General features: G+C 57.2%; 1 protein-coding gene across 3 annotated transcripts in view; it reads left to right on the top strand.

The window, feature by feature from the left end:
* The window catches only part of GALNT9 (polypeptide N-acetylgalactosaminyltransferase 9), a 98345-nt gene that overhangs the window by 71099 nt on the left and 7869 nt on the right, over nucleotides 1-19377 (top strand). For all 3 annotated transcript variants that reach the window (XR_011541908.1, XR_011541909.1, XM_070627352.1), the window contains exons 7-9: nucleotides 12329-12514; nucleotides 14652-14789; nucleotides 16764-16859. Coding sequence is in view for 1 of the 3 variants with exons in the window: in XM_070627352.1 (XP_070483453.1) it covers nucleotides 12329-12514; nucleotides 14652-14789; nucleotides 16764-16859 (420 nt within the window). In the remaining 2 variants the exon portion in view is untranslated. The remainder of the gene's footprint in view (nucleotides 1-12328; nucleotides 12515-14651; nucleotides 14790-16763; nucleotides 16860-19377) is intronic.

Below are 19377 nucleotides of genomic sequence, written 5' to 3'. Positions count from 1 at the left end.
TGGGGGACCATGGGCCACAGGTCCCTGCTCTGCACAGGCCGGGGCCCTGCTGAGCACTCCTGAAACAGCCTGATTGAGGGAGCCGGGAGCCACGTGGAGCCGCCTCCCGGCCTCCGTTGTGGGCTGAGCTCCGGGGGGTTTGGGTTCCTGTTTTTTTGTGTTTTATTTCTGAGGTTTCATTTATTGTTTTGCTTTTGTTTTTGCCTGTGGGGCCTTTACCCAGAGAAAAGATCATTTAAAGCCAGTTTCTAAAATTTCATACATTTTACTAACGTTACACTTTTCAAAACCTATTTGCTTTAAGCTTTTAAGTTAAACCTACAGCTCATCCTAACATGGTTCTAATTCTAACAGAGTAAGGACACTCCCCTCCCCTTCTCTTTGATTAGGGTTTGGTTAACTCAGGTTGACAGATTAAATGCCATTAAACAATAATCAGTTTCGTTTCCACCTTTAGTTAATTAAATTCCCCCGAACCTTTTCAAATGACGCTTATGCATGGAACGTATTTTCTCTCCTCTTAAGCACTTTGAATGCTGATACCACAGCAGAAATTCCCTCAAGTGCTTAAAAAATTATCGTGTATCTAATAAATTGAATTTATACCAAATCTCAAATTCTCTGAACATTTCAGGATTATTTGCAAATGTATTTAATTCTCTGACATGGTCCAATCTTAAATCACAAATTTAGAATCAACCTTCAATTAGGCATATTAAAAATACAGCCAGGAAGTTAATCTGGTAGATTCCTCAACATGCTGACTTTTCTCAACTGTTTTGATGGTTAAATATCAAACCTGTGCAAACGGTCCTGAACTTCCCGCGGGCGGCTGCCCAGCTCCTGGAGAGGCTCCTGCGGGGCTGGGGCCGGGGGCTCCTTTCCCCATGTCCTGAGAGGCCCTGGGGTTTCCAGCCGCTTCCAGGAGAGCACCCTGGGCTCAGTGCACCCCGTCCCCTGCAGTTGGCTGCTGGCTGCCCCCAGAGCACACTGGCTTCCTGGCCTCTCCACCCAGAGGCCTTGTCCTGCTCCGCAGCCCCTGTTTGCAACGACTGGGGCGGTGTCTGTCCTGCGCTCACAGCACCGGGCAGCGTCCTCCTGGAAAAGCCGTGCTGTCCCTGAGGACAGGGCCTGAGGAGAAGGCGTCCACCCACACCCGACACGGGGAGGACAGCAAGCCACAGACACAGAAACCCAGCTCAGCTCGGGAGGAGGACGGACGCCAGCGCGGCACAGTCGAAAGTCAGGACAACAGGGCTTCCCCACCCCCGCCCCCAGACGCGGAGTGAGGGAGCAGGGCAGTTCAGATCCCTCCCCCTCCCGTCTCCCTCTCTCGTCTGTCTCTGTGTCTCTGTCTGTCCCTGTGTCTGTCTCTGTGTCTCTTTCTGTCTCTGTGTCTCTGTCTCTGTCTATTTGTGTCTCTCTGTCTCTGTCTCTGTGTCTGTCTCTGTCTCTCTGTCTGTCTCTGTCTCTCCCTGTCTGTCTGTCTGTCTCCCCCGCACCTCAAGCCCACAGCTCAAGGCGTCAAGTGCAAACCCTTGTGTAACCGCCAGCCTGACATCAAGATACAGGAATTACCCGTCACCCCCAAAAGCTCCCCCACTCTTTCTCTTTCAACCTTTCTGACTATTTCGAGCAGAAAAATCTCACGCTGGCTTCTAGTCACCTTGAATGCTTAACAGCGTCCCTTTCAAGCGGACCTCGGGGAACAGCCTTTGACTGAGTGCAGCATCCCGCTGACCCCAGGGGTGATGCCCGAGGTTTATGGCCTTTATCTTTACCGCCACCATTCATTGTGGCAGGAGGCAAGGGCTCCACCTCGGGGAGTGACACGGCGCCTTCTGAAGCTGGGCCCTCAGCGTTGGAGCGAGGGGCCTCGGCTGTGCGGGGCAGGGAGCCCTGGAGACGGGGGTGGCCTCTTCTGTCTTCTAGTGTCTGGGGTTCGTTCACCAGGTGTGCATCAAGGTGGATTGTTTAGAAAGAAATGAAGTTGAGGTTTGGAATTGAAATAAAGAGAGAAGGAAGGAAGGAGAGAAACAAAGGAGGGTAAGGGGAGCTCGCAGCTCCGAGCGGCCCTTCGGGGACCAGGGCAGGAGAGCCCCCGGGATAAGCAGTCACCACATCGGCCCTCGGGGGCCAGGAGGGGCTCCATCCCATGTCACATCCCCTGGGGTTCTGAGTGGGTCCCCTCACCATGGCCCTGACCCAGGGCCCACCGTGCTGTCCCCACCGCGAGGGGCCTCTGCCTGCCACCCCTCTGCAGGCCATGCTGCCCCCTGGAACTCTGACGTGGGGTGCGGGGCTGGGTCCCGGCTCACTCGCCCGTGATTGCTGGCAGCTGTCGGTCTGGCAGCAGCCGGGGAGGTGACGTTTGCTCAAGGTTGAAAGGCCTGTCCAAGCTCAGCCTCCAGCCGAGGAAGGTGGGGGAGGCCCAGGTGTGCTTTCCCACGTGGCTGCGTCAGAAGGGGCTGGGCTGCACTCGTCTGAGAGCCCGACTGGAGGGGATGTCCAGGGCAGTGCCCGCGTGGCTGTGGTGGACACTGGCTGTCCTGGGGGATTCCAGCCCCGCGTGGTCCCTCACCCGGGGCAGCCTCAGGCCAGCACAGGTGTTCCAGCCAATGAGGCGGCCGCGGCAGTTCCCTCTCGAGTCCCGGACTCGGAGAAGCGTCACTTCTGCTCACTCATGGACAGACGCAGTCACAACTCGGTCCAGACTCAAGGGCCAGGACGGAGACCCCAGGACGGCAGGAGAGGCCAAGAACTCTGCATTCTTCTTTTTTTAACTTCCAATATTGTCCCCCTCTCAACAGAGTGACGTGGTTACATCATGGCCCGGAGCCTGTGAGCCCCCACCTGCCCGGCAAGTTTCCTAACCTCTCCCTGCCTCAGTTTACCCATCCAGAAAGTGTGGTTTTATGAAGATTAAACCAGCTAACACTTGTAACGCCTTGAAAAGGCGCCTGGCACAGAGCAGTGCTGTAGACACGGGCCGCTAGGATTAGGTCTCCCACGAGACTTGGACGGATGCTTGGGGCTCCGACCTGGGAGCTGGACCCCCGTGCTGCCAGGCAGCCCTGGGAGGGCGGGGACGGGTCCTGCACAAGCAAGTTTAAGGCTGTGATCCTGCCCCCTCTGTCCTGGCCAGACACTCGCCGCTGTTCGGGCAAGGCGGTGGCAGCGAGGCCTCTAAGGCGGCTGCCCTGCGTGGCTTTGGCGCTCATCCCCTGGAGTTCGGGCTTTCAGGCTGCAGCTTTCCCCTTTCTGTCTCTCTACAAAGGGCCCAGCGAGCCCCAGGCTTCCTCTCACCCTGAAAATTAAACCCACACCCCCCAGGGTCTGCAGGACCCCTACCCGCCTGTCCCGCTGCCCAGCCTCCTCACTTGCCCCAGCCCTGCCGTCCCTTCCCGTAGTCAAGCCCAGCCACGTCCTACTTGGAGAGCCCTTCCCAGACTGGCTGCTTGCTGACCCTCGGTCTCAGTCCCCCGACGCCCCGAGCCTGGCCCTGCCAGCCGCAGCTTCTCCTGTTCCACAGCTCCACCCATAACAGCTCTCTAATATCCCTACTTTTTACTGCCTGTCTCCTCCCCTCCGCGTGCCTTTGGAAGATGAACAGTCCCCGCCAGAGGGGCCACGTCTGGCCCCTTCACTGCTGCCCGCGACCTGCACCGTTGGTGTTCGACATATTTATGGGCTGAGTAGATGAAGCCCCTGGAAAAGGGGGGCCTCTGTGTTGTTTTGCTAAATGCTGGAGCACAGGTCGGGGGACCGTCAAAGAGAAGCGAGCTGCTCATTTATTGAACGACTTATTGACGTCCTCGGGGTTGAACGCCGTGCCAGGTGCTGGGGATTCGGCAGGGACCAGAGCAGACACCGCGCGTCCCGGTGGCCTCCCTGAGCTCAATGGATAGGATGTGTGTCTGCAGCTCATAGAGAAACACAGGCAGGGGATGTCTGGGATGGGGGAGGTTGTCATTTGAAATGGGATGATGGGGAAAGGAATACTGAGATGGGGACATTGGAGCAGCCATGAAGGAGGAGAGGAAGCAAGCCATGTGGCCACGGGGAAAAGTGTTCCCGGCTGAGGGAACAGCGACTGCAAAGGCCCTGAGGCAGGGGTGCGCCTGGCAGGTCTCGTTGCAGAGACCGTCAGCGGCTCTTCCTCCGCCTTGCCTGGACCGGCTCCCACGCAGACGGGCCTCACAGCCACCGCTGCTTCTGATCTGTCAGTAATACAGGTGGTCCACACAGCACTTCTGATCGATGCAACCCAATTAGCGAGTAATTCTGTGGTCGCGGGGCCAATTTACATTCCTGTGATTGTAGAAATGCCAACTGCTCGTCTGCTAATGAGGAAAGTCCTGGAGCCAATTAGGGGGAAATGAATCCTCGGGGCCATTAGGTTAATAAAGGTCACAACACAACGAAGCAGCGCGTCCCGGGGAGGAGGGCCGTCCGTGGAGCACGAGCTGGAAATCGGTTGCTTCTCTGCTTCGACTTTCGGCCTCGAGGTTTCTCCCGGGCATCCCAGGAAAACCTCAGACCGAGGGCAGTTGTTCCTCCCCTGAGGGGCCGTGTCAGCCTTGGACACTGGGGGCCTGGGGGACGGCTGTCCCTCCTCGTCCTGAGTGGTTTATACAAGCTCCTGTCTCACCAGAGAGGAGTGGCCTTGTCGTGCTCGGAGGGAGCAGGGAGGGGGCCCTTGCTGCTCCACCGTCCACACTCGGCAGGGGCTCCTGCAGTCAGACATCAGAGGGGCACCTGGTGTTCCCCAGACAGGTCCTAGACTTTCTCGCTCTGTGAACAGTGGACAGAAGAAGAAGGTGGGGAGCAGACTGTGAGGTCTCGTGCTAGTTCTGCTTTCAGGAAGGGCTTGTTCTAGTTGCAAGTGGGTCAGTCTGCCCCACAAGGTGAGGACACACCCCCACTCACCAGTAGCCCATAGGGCACGGCTGTCACCACAGGGAGAACTCCTCCCCTCCCCTGCCTGCCCTGCCCAGCCTCCACCTCTCCTGAGCAGATGCGTCAGGCCTGCAGGTGGGGAGAGCAGATGCCGCTGGGGGGAGGGAAAGTCTCTGTCCACTTGAATGTCTTCACGAACAAGCCCTGTTGCCCACATGGGGTCTTCAGAAGACCCCTTGAGACTTGGTTTGGAGCCTGCCTCTGCCCATCAACCAGCTGGGCCACCTTCTCTCTCTGAACCTCCGTTTCCTCATCTGTCACAGAGCATCACGATAGACAGTTCCAGGGCTGTTTGGGGGTTCAGTGGAGTCCCGAAGCTCTCGGTGCCTGGGACAGGGCCAGCATGCCGTGAGCACTCATCATCGCTATGCACAGGCGTTTCCAAATCCATTTTTTTCCTTTATAAAAGCGACTTTCATTAGAAAAACACTGGAGGTCAAGTAACTGTAACAAAATCAAAGCCGTCCGTAATTCTGTCTCCATCAGTGCTGAACGCGGATCTTTTCAGAGCTTTTTTGTGCAATCCAAACATTCGCTACGCGTGCACGTGTGTACATGTGTATGACGTGTGCTGCGCGTTTTATGTTTAATACGTATACGATTCTTCTTCAAAGCTGCGATCCACGTGCATCCTTTCCATGGCTGCTGGCGAGTCACTAGGTGGTGACGTCTGTCCCTAACTGCACAATCTTCTGCACCAGGAGGTGGTGACAGTGCGGTGTCCAACCCCCCCTTGGGCTTCGTGCCAGCCCTGGAGAGCCCTCCCTGTTTCGCTATTTTGTGCAGCTCTGAAACCAATGTTCTTGTGTCTGAATCTTTCTTCTCATCTCAGTTATTTCCTTAGGATACATTTCTAGAGATGGAATTGCCAGATCAGATAAAACGTATTTTTAGTGCTTTTGTTACAACCTGCCAAATCTTCCTCCAAGCAGCAACACCCCCCAACCCACCGCCCACCACTCTGTGTGATTGTGTGTGGGTGTGAGTGTGGGTGTGGGTGTGAGTGTGTGGGTATTCTCACTAGTGGTACACCAGGGAGACTGTTTCCCAGGCCTGTGACACATGGGGTCTGATTAAATACATTTTTTACCTTTTGAAAATATGACAGACACAGAGGAAATGTCTTTGTGGGTTTAATTTGCATTTCTTCAATTGCTAATGAGCCTGAACATTTTCGTACATTTGTTGACCATATGTTTTTCTTCTTTGCCAGTTTTTTCTCGTGGCGCTCCTCGTTTTCCAGCTGATTTCAAGAGCCCTTTATACATTCAGAATATTAACTCCTTATCGTGCAACACAGCGCCCTCCTCGGTCATTCCACAATCTGACGTTTCCTGTGCACAATGGTTTTCAATGTGAGCGTATCTACCTTCTTTTTTTTACTGGCTTGTGCATTTGCTTCCTTCTTAGAAAGAACTATGTGAAAGACCATTGACCATATTTCCTTCTGATACTTTGTAGTTCTTTTTTCACCTTAAAAGCTTTAGTCTATTTGGAATGTATATTTTACGTAAGTAAGGTTGTGATCTTTCTTTACGTTGCTTTAAAACAGTAGACTAACTTCTCACGTCACTCACCCAACATCCCGCCCTTCACGGCTCATGGAAAGGCCCCTGGGCCACAATCTAGTCCTTCCGGGTATATCTGTTTTGAACTTTCTCCTTTTAGCCATTGCCTCCTGCTTTATAAGATACGCTGATGTCTAGCAATTGAAGACTTCTCCATTCTTATTTTAGCGTTTTCTGGGCTGTTTTCTTACTTTTCCTCTTTACAGGACCTTCAGAAACGCTTTTCCCAATTCTGTTCCATCTGTACAGAGGGTGTTTACAGAATGTCACAGGCAGCACGTCATCTGGAGTGGATGGGAAGGTGGCCCTGGGCCCTGAGCCCCTCGTGTTCAGCGCTCTCTGTGCCCTGTATTCTTCTGGGGTCCTGGTATGCACTGTCAACTGAAGCTTCATGTCTTTTTACAAATCCGGAAAATGCTCTGGGTCCTGGTGCATGGCCTCACCTGATCTGAAAACCCTGTTGGCCACCCGGTGGGACTTCCCAATCTACCCCCCAGGTCTCCTCAGATCTTGTCCATTTTCCCTTCTCTTCCTCATTCTGCCATGTGTTCTGAGTAATTTCCTCAGCTCTATATTCCAGTGAACAAATTTTCTCTTCAGCCATGTCCAGATGGCCATTTAAGCCACTTATATTTAGCTTTTTTTTTTTTTTTTGGTGAGGAAGATGGTCCCTGAGCTAACATCTGTGCCAATCTTCCTCTATTTTGTATGTGGGACACTGCCACAGCACAGCTTGATGAGTGGTGTGTAGGTCCGCACCTGGGATCTGAACCCACAAACCCCAGGCTGCTGAAGTAGAGCATGTGAGCTTAACCAGTGCACCAGTGGGCCGGCCCCTAGCTTTGGTTTTTCATTTTAATGACTACATGTTATGTCTACGAGAACTTCCATTGGTATTTTTCATGTCTGGCTGTTCTTTTTTATAACTGCCTGTTTCCATTCATAACCTCCCGTTCCTCACTGATGAATGCTTTTCCCTCATTCCTTCATCTCTGAAAATCTTGACAGTCTGCTTAAGTCCTTTCCAGTCACTTTTCTCTGTCTTTCCTTGGGTTGAAGTTCACCGACCTCGGGTCTGTTGGCGACTCTCCTGGAACCTGGTCCCCTCAGGTGCTTTGTGATTCTTTTGAGAGCTCGTCCTTCATGGGGGGTGTGTCTTCACTGCACACTCGCTCGTCCCTGGAAGGAAGTTTCAGATCATCTCATCCCAGGGCCCCCGGATCCATGGCTCAGAATTGAGTGGGTTAGTTTTCACCCTGAGACAGCCTGCTCCCGGGTGCTGTGTGCGTCTCTGCTTCCTCTCTCAGCAGATGACTTCTGGCCCCGGGCATCAGCCAGAGCTGGTTTCAGCTTCTATTCATCATCAGGAACCCAGCCGCAGGCCTCATGCAGGGATCCCGGCGGCACATGCACTCCGTCCGCCCGTGACGGCTAGAAGCCTGAGCCTCGGAGCTTCAGCCCCACTCACCTCAGCACGGTGCTGCTCTGAGAGCCGAGGGGAATCTCGTCTTGTTTTCCAGTACATATTTTAACTTTTAAAATCATTTTGTCTATTTCCGTATGTTTGGAGAAGACGGGAGATTTCCACGTCCCGGATACTGACTAGACGTCTCCACTGTTATTTCATCCAGCCACCATGGGCTTGGTTCCTTGGAATTGTGACCTAAAAACCCACTGCCCCACCTCCACAGAAAATGCAAGGAGATGCGGTCCCGCCCTCAAGCAGTGTTCCAGGGACAGAGCTTCCGAGACGGACAATGATGCCCAGAGCTCACGGTGCGGGGAGGGTGGGGTTGGGAGGCATTTAGCACAGCTGTTCTCAAATTTCAGCAAATGTCAGACCCCCTGGAGGGCTGGTAAGACACAGACCTCTGGGCCGTACTGATGGGTTCAGATCCAGCAGGTCTGGGCAGGGCACAAGAATCTGCATTTCTAGAGAGTTCCCGGTGATACTGTGCTGCTCGTCCCAGGACCCCACTTTGAGAACCGCTCAAGAAGGAAGGAAGCTATTTTTTCCATTTCGTTTGAGATGTTCACATGGTCGAGTGAAACAAATAGGAGGAATTTGGAAAGAAAGCCCAGCTCAGAAGTGCTGTGGGTCTGGCGCTGGGAACAGGAACACAGAAACCGCTGTTTTATAGCAGATGTGTGTGTACGGTCTCAGACGGTCCAGGCACAGACGTGTTCTCATCAGAAACTTATGAATTGAGCCCAGCTGAGCCCCGGGAGACAGGACTTACCTTCCAAAGCTGAATCCGGTCAAACGCTTCCCCGGAGATGGACGGTTCCTGCAGAGCGAGGGGCTATGCGACAAGAGGGGGTCTGCCTGTGGCTGCACATAGGAGTGGTTATTTCCTGAAACAGGGCCCAAATCTTTTTTTAAATTAGGTTCAGATGTGAAATCTCTAAATCTGAAGCCCGCAGTCTTCCCAGAGTGAAGATGAAACCCTAGGTTTTTGTTGGGGGGGTTCCATGCTGCCGAAAGGACGACGACGCTGGGTCCTCTTGGGTTTGTGCAGTGGGACGGCCTGTGGGGCAGGAGGCTGGGTCTCTGGCAGCCTCAGCCTGCACCTTGGTGCATCCAGCGTTTGGCCTGGAAGCCTGGGCCCAGAACACAGAGCTCGCCTCACCTCTCGATTTGATTTCCCCATCTTAATAATACTCCATTTTGCACAGAGCCTGGCTAGAGTCGCACTGGTTGTACAGACTAATGCAGACGGGTGGGAGGTAGATGGATGGATGGTGGGTAATTGGATGGGTGGATGAAGGGGTTATTAGGTTGAACCACATAAATTGCTGATATTCAACTATTTTCGACAAATACAAAAGGCGATTTCATACGATTTGACCTAATAGACACTTCACCCTGCTGTGGTTCAGAATAACTTGGAAGTTGTTTTCTTGTAACCGCATTGAAACACAAGACGAATTTGTCCTCCTAACACCTCAGCGTCTTCAAGGTCGTCAAGGTCAAGGGGAGGCTGCAGTGAGATTAAAAAGCCAGGAGTATTGGAGTTGTGGAGAAATCAAGAAGAGGAGTACTCTTGTCTTTATTTTCGATTTATGAAAGCAACACGTTCTCAGTATTAAAATTCACCTATCACAGAAATATCGTCTAGGAAATAGAAGCCTTCTCTCGCATGACAACCACCGTTCACGGTTTCTGTATAGCCCTCCAGATTTACATGTGTGGACGTGATTTTTTTAATTCTTGTTTTTAAGGAAATAGCATTCTCTAAAACCAAAAATGTGCTATTTTGTAAAGTAGCCATATCAAACGCATGTTTCTAGTTTCGAGAGGCAGAGGCTGAAGGAGAGAGGCGGGTGACATTCCCCCGCAGGAGGCATGGGCCCTCAGTCCGGTTCTGATGAATTCAGTAGGACTTGCAGAGGGTCAGAGACGTGAAGCGCGGGAGGAGCCGAGAGGCAGCACCGAGGACGGGAGGCCTGGCCCGGAGGAGGGTCCAGAGACCAGGGTGGGAAGAGGGGAGGGCGGACGTGAGGAGGCGGTCCTCTCCGCACCCCCGCCCCGCGCCCCCCGTGGGGCCCCTGGGGGGAGCTCGCACACCCGACACCGGTTCCTGATGGGGTCGGGGGTGGGGGGTGGGGGGTTGCGGGTGGTGGTTCGGGGCTGGACGGCAGGGCTTTTAAATCTCCCAGAGATGCTGCCGCAGAGCGCGGTGTGGGACCCCCGCCGGCACGCCCCCCGCGGCTCTCCAGGGGCCTGCTCCGTGTCGGGGAGGACATCACTCCTCGGGGACCGCAAAGACGGGAGGGCTCGTCGCGAAGCCCGGGCCGCGAGGGGTGCGCACGCTCCCGGCCATGGGAGGCGGTAGGTTAAACAACTCGGATCCAGAAAGCGTGTCCGCAGCACTGACGACGGCCGGCTGTGTCCGCGCTCCGGCCGGGCCTGTGAGCGCGGCGGCGGGAGGGCGCGGGGCGGGGCCGGGGGAGGCGGGCTCGCGGGATGCGCGTTGAGGCCGGCGCCGCTCTGGGTCCGCGCGGGCCCCACCCGGTTGGGGACAGGCCCGTCCCTGCCGGCCCTCGGCCCTCGGACAGCGACTGGGCCGCTCGCGGCGCCGCCGACGGCGCACTGCGTCTGCGTTTTGGAGGAGGAGGTCCTGGCACGAGGGCAGAGCGCTGCGGCCCCCAGACCGGGGGGATACTGAGGCCGGCGGGGCGGGGCCCCCTGCGCCCGGAGCTCCCTCCCTCCTTCCCTCGCAGCAGCTGCCTGCAGACCTGACGCTGGTCCTCCCCCTGCTGTTGCTGTTTCTGTTTGGGCGGCAATTAACCGAGTTGATGAGCTAATTAGTGGTTGAGACACAGGGCGGGTGTGATGGTAACATTCAGAGCCTGTGAATCTGCTCCATGACACCTGCACGGCTCGGGGGGAAGAAGGGTCCCTGCCCCACCAACAACCAGCTGTGTGACCTTGAACACGTTTCTTAACCTCTCTATGCCTCAATTCTTATTTTCGTCTGTAAAAGAATAAGGTTAATCCCCCACCTGCCCTCACATCAGGTTGTTGGGGTTTCTCTTTATCTCACATCCCCTCCTGGTCTGGCTTTATCAGTTAGGAATGTCACAACATTGCACGAACTGAGGCTTGGGCAGGTAGGATTGGGGCGTCTCGTGAAGCCAGAGCTGATGTGGCAACTCCACAGCAACCGTGGGCGCTCAGGCTCTTTCTGACTCCCCCCCCCCCCCCCCGGGAAATAGGGTGGGTGGGAGGGAGGGGGTATTAGTCTGGGCTCTCCAGAGGTTATGGGGAATTGGCCCACACAGTCATGGGGGCTGAGGAGACGCAGGACAGCCGAGGGGGGAGTCCCAGTCGGGGTCTGAAGGCAGGGTAGCAAAGACCCCACTCAAAGACCGTCAGGCAGAGAGAGCGAATTCTCCCCTCTGGGCCTGCTGTTCTGTTCAGGCCTTCAGCTGACTGGAGGGGGCCCACCCACGTGGAGGGGGACCGGCTGCTTCACTCAGTGCACCAACCCGCATGCTAATCTCGCCTGGAAACACCATCCCAGGCACACCCTGGATGCTGTCAAACTGACATAGGAAGTGAACTGTCGCAGGACAGAGAGCGTGGGGTGGGACGGGAGGACAGAATGGTATAGACCAAGTGGAATAGGGAAACAACTCCGCAGTGGGCATTCACAAAGGAGGTCAGGGCACAAATGTATTTCTGCTCCGGGGAGGGCTCCCAGTCGGGGGTCTGGGGCGTCCCATCTGAGAGGGAGCAGCCGTTTGGACTCCTCTTCAGACCGAGGTCGTGCGTCTGTTTGGGGCGCTCGAAGCAGCATGTGGCCCCTTGGGTTGTAGGTGTGCGGTGGGCTGGGCGGTGTTTGCACACATGCTGCTCTTCCTAAATCAGAATGTGGTTTTCCTGTCGGCTGGGGCAGCTGCTGGGGGATGAACCCTCTTGCCAGGCTCTGCACACAGAGTGAGCCAAGGGCAGTGGCGTGGGGGCCACAGGAACGGGACGAGGAGGTGTAGAATGGGTGGAATCCCATAGGGAAAAACCCCTTGATTGTTTGTATTCTGCAACGTGCAAGAGAAATGAAACTTGGTGGGAAAGCTGCCTCGTGCCCGAGCTTTGGGGCACCTGACCCCGGGCCGTGCTTCTCTCTGGCCGGCTTCCCCTGGATGAGCCCATGGCGGCCAGGCCTCTGGTGCCCTCGGGCGGGTGTGTCCCGGGGTCTGTGAGTAGGGGTCCGGGCTGCAGGGTGCTTGCCCTTGGCCTCCCGGGGGCTGTTGGGAAGGGCGGAGCCGGGCACCCAGGGCTCCTGGTGTCCCCGCAGGTGTGGCAGTGCGGTGGCAGCATGGAGGTGCTGCCCTGCTCCCGCGTGGCCCACATCGAGCGCACCAGGAAGCCCTACAACAACGACATCGACTACTATGCCAAGCGCAACGCCCTGCGGGCGGCCGAGGTGTGGATGGACGGCTTCAAGTCCCACGTGTACATGGCCTGGAACATCCCCATGACTGTAAGCCGGGCCGGGGCAGGCGGAGGGGTGGCGGGGGATGGAAGTCAGAGCCGGTGGGGGCCCAGGCCCGAGCTGGGCCAGTGTGAATGCCACACCCTGGGGACAGCCTCACCGGTAGTGGGACCCGTTTGGGAAAGGGCTCTGAATGCCGCCCAGCTGACGTGGTCATGCCCAGTGTTTTTTGGTAGGTGTTTTTCCAAGATGAAAGTCACTGCCAATGGCTGGAAGTGAGGGGTAGCTGCTCCCCTAGCCTAGCTACACATTGTGGTGACCCCTGCACAAGGACCAGTCGGCTCATGTAAACGCATCACACGAACATCTGTTAGCAAGTTCCAAACCAGCAACCTGTGGCCGGGGTGGGGAGGGGTATCCTGGAGAAGTGGGCCTGGGCTGGCAAGTGTGTGCATGTGTACATGTGTGTGTGCGCGCATGTGTGCATGCACGCATGTACATTGTGTGCAGGTGTGTGCATGTACATATATGAGGTGTGTGTGCATGCGCGTGTTTATGCCTGTGCTAAGGAGCTGCCCTTCTGTGGGCCGACATCCAGGCTGCCTGTCCCTCCCAGCCACAGGCTCCGGAACCCGCCTTCGCTCGTGTGTTGCTTCCTGGCCATGGGGCCTCGAGTCTGCAGCCCAGGGTAGTCTGGTCCTGGAAGCGGCTTTTTTTCACATCAGCCCACAGGAAGAGCTAGATCTTGTCCTGACCCAGCACACGCTCGTACGTACAAGTAGGTGTTTACACCTGTCGACATCTGGAGCTCAGATACCTAACGGAAAGCTGCAGAAACACCTTATCATGCGCAATGTGTCCTGACATGTAAACATTCCCCCGGCCGCCTCCTAACCCGGCTCAGCGCCCGCCAGCAGAGCACACCCAGTAAGTTTGGGTGATGCTGCCTGGAGGCCTAGGTTGGACGTCTGCCACACGACCCCTGAGGGTCCACGAGGGTCCCGCCCTCCTTCCCTCGGGCTCCCATGCATGTCCAGACAGACGGACGCGGAGGTGTGGAGGCGTGCGCTCGTGTGTTAGAGACGAGTGGAGGGCACACCGTCTCTCGTAGAGACTTGCTTTCCATAAAGTGAACTCACTCGGAAAACGTGCGACATGGTGGTGCCCTGTTGACACTTGAAAGGGAACTTTGGGCGTCATGGCTGCGCGGCTGTGAGCTCTGAGCTGGGAAATGCCCCACACAGCCTGCCTGCTATCAGGGCCTCCCAGAGCCCTCCACACCTCCAGACTCCCCGGGTCCCCACACAGGGGCTTCTCCTGGGATTGTCACCACCATGCAGATGGGGAAACTAAGGCACAGAGGGACTTTCCGAAGGCTACACATGCCCAAGTCTGCCCTTCACACCAGCCTCGGCTGTCGGTCCTTAGCTGATGTCGGGGCCTTGGGGGAGGAGCTTCCGCAAACCCCCTCACACCCCCAGAGGGCTGGCTGCCCCCAGAGTGTCTGGCCCAGACCAGCCTCAGCTCAGCGATTGGCTGGAAGGACTCAGAGCTCAGAAAAGCTGTTATATTCAGGGTTATGGTTTATTCCAGTGAAACAATAGATCCCACAGTAGTCATAGCAACGCCGGGGGACAACACATGGTGTATCGTCAACCAGGCCTCAGTGTCCGCTCTTCACGAGGCTCCTCCACATGCACATGGCTGACCTCCCTCAGGGCCGACCATCGTCGCCAGCACCTTCAGGAGTCACGCGGCTATTCCCCGGCCCAAAGCCCCCATAGGTCGCCCTGTGGCTCAGGTCTCAGGTAGACAACACTCCACTCAGGCAGGTTGTTCCCAGGGCGTGGAGTCACCTCCCAGGAGCTGGGCCAGGCCGGTCTTTTCTTTGGAGTGTGTGGGGTGTGGACAAGCTAGGACACAGCCAGTGGCCACGTGCCAGGCTGGGCTCGTGTCCAGGAGGACCTGCTGCGAAGTCGGCAGTGGGGAAGCCAGGCCTTTCCCATCCGGAACAGCTGCCCTGAGCCTTCTAGAGTCCTGGGAGGGCCAGAGGCGGCCCCTGGACGGGGCTCAGCACCTTGCAGCCCTGGGGGATGCCGCTCCTGTGAGGGGGGCCCCACGCCCGGGAGCTCCCCATCACGGCGGAGCCCGAACGTGGGGACTCAGGCGCCTTCCCACCCCGCAGAACCCAGGCGTGGACTTCGGGGACGTGTCGGAGCGGCTGGCCCTGCGCCAGCGGCTGAAGTGCCGAAGCTTCAAATGGTACCTGGAGAACGTGTACCCGGAAATGAGGACCTACAACAACACCCTCACGTACGGAGAGGTACCGCCTCCACCCGCTGGCCCCATTCCCCCCTCTGACGCTCCTGCCCGTGCCCCTCCCCCCAGCGTTCCCCACCCTGACGCCCCAACGTTCCTGTGTCCTGACACCCGACGTTCCCCGGCTCTGTGCCCCACAGCCCCATAACCCACACCCTCACCTGTATGCATGCATCTGCTCGTGGACATCAGACAGCAGAGTGCACAGCCACATTCACACATACACGGCACGTACCACTGTTCAGAGTCCACACAAAGGCACACATACATGTGCATACAAAAGTACACACAAGCAGATTCAGAGACGTGTGTGTATATATACACATTTATGTGCATGTGTATACATGCATGCACACGTGTTTATATACAATGCGTGCGTGTTAATTCATGCAAACACTCATGTGTGTATAAGTACACAGACATGAACATGGACATTTGCACAGCATTTTGCTCACGTGCACACAGAGCAACCCATCCATCTTCGCCTGTGTGCACAAACGCCAGCCAAAGGTACCCGCCCGTGCACAGCACGAATGTCAGTGGACGTGCGTGCATGCACACGGAGTATACACATTGATGCATTCACATTACACAGCCATGTTCACATGCCATGGTGCCTGCAGATAAGTGCACAATACAAGGACACACACAGACAGACTCACGTCTGCACCAGCTCCCGTGTGCACGGCCACACACGCGGCTCTCCTCAGAGCCAGCGCCAGGGCCCTGCGTTCTGCCCTCTCACCCTGGCCTGTGCTGGTGGTGGAGAGGTCGGCCCCCTCATGGCCGTCAGCTGCGCCAGAAACCCCAGGCCCTGTGTGGAAGGAATGCGTGCCCTCTGGCCCTGGGCTAGCGCTCTGGCTGGGGCAGGGGAAGGGGAGCCGAGGTGGGCAGTCCTAGCTGGCCTGTGCATTCCTGGAGCTCGCAATCCACCCCAAGCCAGACTGCAACCCCTCTGGGCACAGAGGTTTCCCAGCTGGCCTGGAGCATCCTTAATGCATCCGTGGTGTGGGCGGGAGACCGCTGTCCTCCCAGCCCCTCCAGGGCTTCCGCCCTAGCCACATCTGACCATGATGGGTCACAGCCACACATGCCTACCCACAGAAGCTGCTCATTAGGAACTGAGCTGGACGTCCGAGTTCAGGCCTGTTCCCCTCCTGGGGCGGCAGTGCTGTCAGTGAGCTGGGGCGCAGAACGAGCCGCCCTGAAGCGCAGCAGGCCGAGGCGGGCGTCCAGCTTACTGGCCAGTCTAGGGGTCATCCGGGCTGAGCTGACCTCGGCTGGGCCTGGTCATGTGTCTGGTCTGCCGCCAGGTCTCTGGGGACGGCTCATGCGCAGACCTGGTGCATCTCTCCTCCAGCAGACAGCAGCTTGTTCTCACGGGGGCGTCAGGGTTCCAAGACAGAGTGGGGGCTGCCAGCATCCTGAGGCTCAGAGCCGTGCAGACACTCCTGCTGGTTTCTGTCCGCTGTGCCCAGACTCGGGGACCGAGGAGCAGCCTCCGCCTCATGACGAGGGAGCTGTGGACTCACACCCTTCAGAAGGGGTGACAACGCAGGGAGGCCATTCAGGGGGCAGCTGGGCGGTTCAGGCCGCCCTCCCTGTGTCCAAGGCTAGCACTGCGGAGGGATGGCCAGCTCTCCAAACATACACAGGGGCACGTCTGTCTGTCTCCTCCAGTGACAAGCATGGTCATCCCTTCCCAGGAGCCCAGCCAGCCCCTCCCCAGCCAGCCCACCCCCAACCCGCTCCTCCCATCTCCACGCCCAGGGCAGACCCCAAGCCCCGGGGGGAAGGGGGGTCTCATCCTGGGAGGACCATCAGGGGGCGTCAGGCTCACACCATCCTAAGACAGCTGGCCGCAGAGCAGCCCCCTCTGCCCTGAGAGGCAGCGGGGTGGGTAAAGCCCCCTCTGGCCTTGACTCAGGCCTCCGGGACCCTCCTTGATGGGGTTTCTCCTTTGGTTTCTGGTCCGTAGGTGAGAAACAGCAAAGCCAGCGGCTACTGCTTGGACCAGGGAGCAGAAGACGACGACCGAGCGATCCTCTACCCCTGCCACGGGATGTCCTCCCAGGTAGGAGCAGTGGCTGCCCCCCTGTGATGCCCCCCGAGGGATGGCAGCCCCCCAACCACGTGTGGGAGTGGGTCCTCGAGGGGCCGGAGCACGGCAGGCCTGCTGGGGGTCCTGACGTCACAGCACTGAGTCTGGGCACTCGGGGGCCACGTGGGCCCCTCCAGGAGTCGCCCCCCTTGGGTTAATAGCATCGAGGGCTCTAGTGGCAAAGGCACCTTGGGTGACTCCCTTGCAGTCCCCAGCCTCGGGCTCCCCTCCATCGGGTGGGATAATGAAGGTGCTTCCTTCTCGGGGCTGTTGTGTGGACCAAAGTGGGAATGTGTGTAAAGCGCTTGCCACAGTGTGGGTGTGAGCTCGGAGGCACACTGACATTCTAGTTTTACCAGCAGAGCCCTCGCAGGTGCTCTTCAGTCTGGGCTCCAGCTTTGAATATGTGCCTACGGATGCCCGACCCCGGGCGGCGGGGCCAGACGGTGCAGGGACGGGTGCGTTCTCAGAGCTCTGGGCGATGCGGACACGCGGGACCCTGATGAGGAGCCTGATGCTCTGATCCCAAGCGGATCCTCCTGCTTGTGAGGGCGCTGCTTCGTTTTAATGGGTGTCAGGTAGTATTTAAATTAAACCCCAGGCGTGTGCTTTCCTGGAAATGGCCCTCGGCCTCCCTCAAAGTGCTCCCTGAATCTGAGCCGCTCAGGGACTTCCATCAGGCAGGACCCAAGCCCAGGGCATCGAGACGCTGACACGTCCACACAGCCCGGCCGGGGGCTAACGGCCTGTGACACCTAGCGGAGAGTGCGCTGCTCGCCCGTGCCCACCTCCTGCAGCCTCGTGGTGGGACCCTCGCTGGCCTCCCCAGCAGCTGCCAGCCTGGTGGCCCTGGACTGAGAGCAAACGGAACCTCATCGAGATGCAGATGTGGCTCCTGGAGAAATCCAACACTGGGCCCGTCAGACACAGTGATGATTCTCTGGCTGGCACCGTCTTCTCAGACCCGAGGTGGGAGGCCACGTCCTGTTGGGGGGTCTCTGGACCCCCCGCTCCTCTCCACCCTGAGAAGAGGAGAGACAACAGGGTTATTTCCCATCAAGTCAGCTGTGTGAGGAGACGCCGCGACATCTGCACCTCTGCAGCTGGAGGGGCAGCGTGAGGAGCCTCAGAGGTGTGCAGGGCAGGGATCCGTGTGGCAGGGGAGTGTGGGTGTTCAAGGACACCACTGCGACACCCACAGGGAGCCCTACCAAGAGAGCATGCTGGGGCGGCCAGCAGAAGTGGCCTTCGCCACAGCTGGAAACGAGGTGGTGATGGAAGCAAGATGGGAGGGAGAGGGCCTGGCCCAGCTGACCGGATCCCACGGAGAGGTCAGATGGACCCCTGCCCCCCTCCAGGCAGGACATGCCTGCCAGTGGTCCCCTCTTTGCAAATGGACCTCAGTGTGTTGGGTCACTCACGCTCCTGGGCCTCTGTGGAGGCTGCCGAAACATTACTAGCTACGTCCCCAAACCCCGATGCCCACTGTGTCAGTGTCCCGTGAACAGTGGATATTTATTCACTCAGTTCTGGAGGCTGGAAATCTGAAATCCAGGTGTCGCAGGTCCACGCTCCCTCCCAAGGCTCCACAGGAGGTGCCTTCCTGCTGGGTCCAGCTCCTGGTGGCCCCAGGTGTCCTCGGCTCACGGCCGTATCACTTCTGCCTCTGGTCTCCCTCCTGGGTGCGTCTGAGTCTCCACCTGGCCTTCTCCTTGCATCTCCACTGTCCCTCCTTATGAGGACTCCAGTGATGTTGGATGAGGGCCACCCTAACCAGGGCGACCGTGTCTCACTTTGATCACATCTTCAACGACCCTACTTCCAGATAAGGTCACATCCACAGGTCCTTTTGGGGGACATGATTCAACCCATAACAACAGCTGTAATGAAAGTCAACCTCAGACCAGACTGAGCCACATGTATGGATGGTAAGGAAGAATTCCTCAGCAAGCAGGACAACCCCGTGCACACGACCACTCTGCACGCTCGGGGAGGCCCTGGCCCTCTGTCCACCGAGGTGGCCCGACCATCTTTACATGAAAGGGGACAGGCAGCGAGTCCTCCAATGCGTCAGCAGCGGGAGCCCCCAACCCAGGGCTCCACGCAGCTCGGCCTCCAGTCACTGTGGATGCACTCCCTGTCCGTCAGTTTATTGTGAGAACTCTCAAACATACAGAAAAGTAGAAAAGTCGGATGTGACCAAACACACACGCATCATCCTTTCAGGGGTCAGCAAAGTACAACCTGTGGGCCAAATAAAGGTTTTTATACTTTCTAAGGTTTGTAGGGGAGAAAAGAAGAAAAAGAATGAATAATGTACGACAGTATCCACCAAGCTCGGGGCCCTCGGCTCCTGATCCAGACGCAACGTTGGTCAGATTTGGCCATTTTGCGTCGTCTGTTTTTGTCTGGATCATTTTAAAGCAAGTTGCAGACATCATCCCCTTCCACCTCTACGTATCTCAGAACGCATCTCTGAAAAGTAGGGAGG

The sequence above is a fragment of the Equus przewalskii genome, chromosome 7, assembly GCF_037783145.1.
Source record: "Equus przewalskii isolate Varuska chromosome 7, EquPr2, whole genome shotgun sequence".
NCBI classification, from domain to species: Eukaryota; Metazoa; Chordata; class Mammalia; order Perissodactyla; family Equidae; genus Equus; species Equus przewalskii.
Note: the sequence above shows the minus strand (reverse complement) of the source record. Positions and strands in the feature narration are given on the sequence as shown.